The 5,591-nt window shown below is 41.3% G+C and overlaps 1 protein-coding gene across 2 annotated transcripts in view; it reads right to left on the bottom strand.

The window, feature by feature from the left end:
* LOC116690165 (uncharacterized) overlaps positions 1–5,243 on the bottom strand; it is a 55,372-nt gene extending 50,129 nt beyond the window's left edge. Inside the window, exons 1-4 of one of the 2 annotated variants that reach the window (XM_032516944.1) lie at positions 5,068–5,243; positions 2,956–3,137; positions 2,114–2,329; positions 1,043–1,184 (exon numbers count right to left, since the gene is read on the bottom strand). In XM_032516944.1, coding sequence (XP_032372835.1) covers positions 1,043–1,184; positions 2,114–2,329; positions 2,956–3,133 — 536 coding nt within the window. In that variant the 5' untranslated portion in view covers positions 3,134–3,137; positions 5,068–5,243. Of the gene's footprint in view, positions 1–1,042; positions 1,185–2,113; positions 2,330–2,955; positions 3,169–5,067 lie in introns of both variants that reach the window. The other variant, XM_032516943.1, reaches the window with a different exon arrangement.
* Between the last annotated feature and the right edge of the window lie 348 nt (positions 5,244–5,591).

Genomic DNA, 5,591 nt, shown 5'->3' with positions numbered 1-5,591 from the left:
GCTATACATGTCATCACTGGTAAGATTTGGCAGGGGTCCAGAGAAAACTACGGTGTCCTGCATTGACTTTGCGTATGTCCACACCGATTCAACATAATCTTAGTGACCTCCGTTTGGCGTAACCGGGAGTCATTAACGCCAACGTGAATAACAATCTTGCTGTATTTACGTTTATCCTTAGCCAGCAGTTTCAGATAAGACTCAATGTTGCCCGCCCTGGCCCCCGGGATGCACTTAAGTAACTATGGCTGCCGGCTTCGCTAACTTCACGTTTCTCAAAATAGAGCTGCCGATAATTAGAGTTGGTTTCTCAGCGGGTATATCGCTGAGTGGGGAAAATCTGTTAGAAACGGGAACAAGCTGGTGTTGGTCCATGGCCTTTGAAAGCTTACGACTATTTCTGCTTCAAACAGTTGCCCAGCCATGCTTTCCTGGCTGCTCAGGAGTCCAGGCTCAGGACGGCCCGCGCCACCGGGTGGTTAACCAGACTAATCTTCAGGCTCTATTTACAGTGTCTGTACCAAACAAAGATGTTTTCTTCTGTCTGTAGGAAACAATTTTTAAGATGGGACGTTACTGCAGCACCACAATACTTCATTCAGAGTGGTTCAACACATTTTTTGCCTTTAACAAATATCGTGCCCCACCCTTGAAATTGGGATATTGCACTAGTCCGTGTTGCGACTTAGATAAATAAAATTCCGACTAATTGTGCAGCTTTAACAAAGTGGTAAACTTCTCAAGGTTAATGGTTTTACCCTCCATGCCTTTATACATCTCTACATGTTTCACAGAACATCCTGAAACTTCATCTTCTTTGGCTTTTTCATTGCATGGAATGTTTCCATGGATATACCATGTCCCATTTAGACCTAGTGGGCATTCCCATTTGCTCTAATTGCTTAGGAAAATATTTTATGTACATTTTGTCTCCACAACGACAGATGTGACGTGAAAGATATTATCTAAGGAAAAGCTCATAAAAAATTATGCAGATGGGTGCTCTCCTATGACTCGCCACAACCCCTCTAATTACTCCTACCTCATCTCCTCTGTCGCAGCGTCCTGCTCCTCATCGTCACCGAGCGATGAAGGCAGATAAAGATGGAGTTGGGAAACCTTTGCGGTGCCGGGATGTCCGTGACGAGCCTGCCTCTTCCTGTTACAGGGGGTTGTGCAAGTTTCTGGGAGTAGAATGTATAAAGAGTAAAGAGTCCGTCATAGTTTATGTTTACACTATGCGTTTAATGTATTTCTGACTTTGAGGCAGATACATCTGGGTGTAAATTTGTTTGCCTAATGTATTATAGATTGCTGTGGACTTCCTGCTTTGCTGATATTTGCTGCTTTTATGTTTTTAATGTTTCTGTGTAATTTGCATTTGTGTGTATGTGTAACTGTACTGCTGCCTTTCTTGGCCAGGACACTCTTAAAAATGTTTTACATAAATGAGTTTTTTTCCTGGTTGAATAAAGGTTTAATAAAATAAAAATATAATAAATATGTTCCATGTATATAATTTTTTCTAACCCTAACCCTAACCCCAACCCCTAACCCCTAACCCCCTAACCCTAACCCCCCTAACCTAAAGTAGTACCCTAACAACAACCCCTAACCCTAACCCTGAAAAATCTCTTTTTGTGGGCAAGAAAAGTGTGATCGGAGGCCAAAATGGAGAGAAAAACATACGCACAGGGTCAGCCATTACCAAACATTGTTTTGTGGTATCTTCAGTAAAAGCTATAGGCCTAAGATGTGGGGAAGTCCTCGGTTATCTGTTTATACAGCTACAATAAAGGTCTTACTTGTTTTTTAGCCGGTAGGCATGTGAAGTATGATAAAAGGTTGTTAAAAGGAAATAGAGCAGACAACAGACAACTCCAACATCCAACCACATCCAACCATCAAAGAATCACACTGGGACCCTCATAATTTAATAAAAGAACAGTGTTTTTGAACTTGCAACAAATAGACCGATAGCACGGATGCATGTGTGAGAAATGTGTTTTGAGAGATATAGCAATACATTAGTGCACCCTGTAGTAAAACAGATTCATCGGTTAGCAGAGAGGATACATGAATATGAACCTATCAACATCTGTGATTTATTCACCTGGTGTTTTTTGGACTGGTTCTCTGGGATGACATACAGTGGGAGGTCTGCCTTCTGGAGTCCTCTTAGGTCTGCTCCCAGTACTCTCCAGCCTTCCCCTGATACTGCTTAACATTGTCAGGCTCCCCTCTCCTCCCTCTCTGCTTGGTGGTGTCACCCTCTGTGTCACCCTCCCACTACTGGGCCTCTGCTGTAGGGGACAACAGAACCCCTGTACTGACAGAAATAATGATAAGAGGATTACAATTTATCATATTAATTGTTTTGTATATAGTATAATTACCTTTTAAAACCAGCAGTGGTAATAGTGACAACATTAACATGAGAAGATAAAATAAAAATAGATTACAGGTCTTTACAATAAATAACAAAGCAGCAATTCCACCCATATTTAGGTTTATAGTGGTGGTTCCCTCTAGTGGCCGTATTAATTATGACAGGAGCAAAGCAGGACGAAACAATGTATAAGCAGTGGTGGAATGTAACGTAAAGTACTTCCTCAAGTACTGTACTTAAGTACAAATTTAAAGTACTTGAGTCTTTTCTTTTCATGCCACTTTCGACTTCTACTCAGCTACATTTCAGAGAGAAATATTGAATCATTGCCAACGCTCTCATTGAATAAATGGATCATTGAGATGAATATAAAAGGCACCACTTAAAATATATACTATATATTTTCTTCTAACCAGCCTTTCACGATATCTTTATTGCAACAGTTATAGTGCGATGATGCTAAAATAAACAATATATTGTGCAGCCCTACAACACATTGTGGCATTACATAATTGTATGCTATGTCATGTAGTTTGAGGGTACAGTGACAGGTAGCATGTAGTCACCTTGCAGGCTCATGAGCTTCGAGCCTCTGGAGGAAAGCAGTGTGTCTCCATCGGACCGGGGTCTTGGTGGAAGCAAAGGGAACACTGGGCTCTTGTGAAAGGGTTTGGACTGAAAGTTCCTCTTCTGCTTGCTGTGGACATACATGCTTTTCCCTGCAGCACACTCTGCTCGATGCATCCTCCTGTCATTCATCACACATCCAACAAGTTTTACTGCAAACACAGTCAGTGTACGGCTAGTAAGGAATGATGCATGGCTCACAGTACATTGCATGCCTTGTTGAATTGTTTAGTACGTAGAAAGGCCTGGTGTGGAGTTCAAAGCTACAGATGATGGCATGATATGGTGTTCCCCATCTAGATTTTGGAAAATGGAAGAACAATTCTTCAAAGTATCTGAAATGTGCAAAGCCAACATAGTGACTTAGTAAGGTGTTGTTACCCAGAGTCTCTAGAACAATGCTGGTCTGAATTCGCCAAGTCTTTGTAACTCTACTGGAGGGATGAACAGCATTCCAAAAGATATTCACTAATTTTGCGTTTTAATATTGATGGTGGTGGAAAACACTGTCTAACATATCATCCTAAATGATTTCTTAAATGTTCACTTGGGTTGGTTACATTTGAAGCATAAACACAAACACCCCATGTATTTTTTTGAAAATTAGAACAAGAGTGTTTGTATTTCATTTTACAGTAACACCAAGCTGGTTGCATTTTTGCACTCCGGGCAGCTTGCAGGACTACCGCAGCTTTATGGCAAATGCAATTTACAGTATGTGTGGCATTCTGAGCTGGAATTTACACACCGCAGAGTGCAGCTGCAGGGTCTGATTAACTTACTTTCCTTACAAGAATTAGGTGGTTGTTTTAATAAAGAAAGAAAAACAAACCTAAAAAATTAATGCCACGTAGGGGTAAATGAGGCCTTGTGACTGTGGACTGGAGGATATTTGTAAAATGTAGCTTTCTGTTGTTTCTGCATCCAATAAAAACACAAATTTATGCCTATTAACAAAAAGCTTAAATGATCAAAGGCTGCCCATCTGTATGTTGAACTCTGGAATAAATAAACAAAACCAGTACAACTCACAAAGCAATGAAGCCTTTAAAGATCATATTCTGGATCAACGGAAGCCCAAACCCAAAAAGTTCCATCCGTAAAGTATTTTGCAGATAACACGGTTGCTGTTTGTGGCACTAAGCGCAGCCCAAGACGTTTGTGATTTGAGCTTTGGTTTTCTCCTATCTGTGTTGTAGTCAGATCCTACTCCACAGCGCTGTTGAGGTTGGGCAATGTGAGAATATACAGATCATAATAACAGTGTGTGATAGCCATGACAGCTACATTTTGAGCTAAATGCTAACCTCAGCATAACACGCTCACAATGACAATACACACTCCAATATTAGGCAGGTATAATGTTTACCCTGTTTAGCATCTTAGTTTAGCATATTAGCATGTCAACAGTTTTGAAGAACACTTGGCAACACTTGACATTGATCTTGTCATGTTCCTGGGTTTTATTTTTTCTGTTTTACTTTGTTGTTCTCCTTTAATATGCCATTGTTTTACTTCCTGCCTTTATAAATGCCTGCCCCGCCCTGATGTGTTTCCTGTCCCTTGTTACCTCGTGTGCATTAGACTTTGGGGTTCTCTTGTTTCAGTGTTAGATTGCCTACTTCTGGTGCCACCAAATTCCCTGCAAAAATCTCATCAAATGCACTAACTTGCATATCCCTGCTGAGTTAGTTATACTGTTACAATATGGTACGGCTTGAATGATTGGGGGGAATAACTCTGTGTTCAGAATAAGAGGATATGGCAGATGTTTCCTTCTGTCCCGGGATAATACTGCAACAAAAAACAGTTCCCACTGCTAGCACATTTTACAAGCCCATTTAAACGACCTGACACATTTTAAAGAAAAACAGAAGGCACACACCTCTGGAACTGATTCGGCAGTTTAGTTTCAATGACTTGGATAAGCGGGGTTATCAACAGCATTTTAACAGAAAGCATGTGTCTGTGGTTTGGATCGGTCTTACAGTTCATTACACTGCCTTTCAGCAGCTCTCCCACAATGATGAAAGCTCTGCGACTGCTCTTACCTGCTCTCATTCAGACATTCAAGTCTTCTAGCAGTGCTCCCTGAGGATCATACATGTAGATCTTGAATGAAGTCCCACTTTGTAATGTTCCTGTGAATATGGCTCCACACCCAAATGCTGATTTTACCAGCGGGGCTGTTAGTGTAGATACACTCAGCTGTTGCTAAGGGACCGTGAGCTCACTCTGGGTTTGTTTGTGGTTGGTAGGGGTGTTGGGGGGGGGGGGTTAAAAAACAGCTGATTGACTTAGTCAGAGTTTACAACCAGCATGAGGCGTTTATTTGAGCTCTGGTGTGTATCCTCCCTTTCCGTGGGTTATTTGGGAACTGTGCTGTTGGAACATGGCAGCATCAAGTAAACACATCAGTACATAAGCCTGGCAGTCCTCTGCCAAAGAGAGCTGTGGACCAGCTAGTTAATGAGTGAGAACGGAATCCAAACCAACTGCAGTAAACTACCCTCAAATGCAAACTCTTATGTAATAAGGAGAAGTATGCCGTAACTCAATCAAGCCAGACATTGCA

Source organism: Etheostoma spectabile, chromosome 5 (genome assembly GCF_008692095.1).
Source record: "Etheostoma spectabile isolate EspeVRDwgs_2016 chromosome 5, UIUC_Espe_1.0, whole genome shotgun sequence".
NCBI classification, from domain to species: Eukaryota; Metazoa; Chordata; class Actinopteri; order Perciformes; family Percidae; genus Etheostoma; species Etheostoma spectabile.
This window is presented reverse-complemented; position numbering and strand designations above follow the sequence as displayed.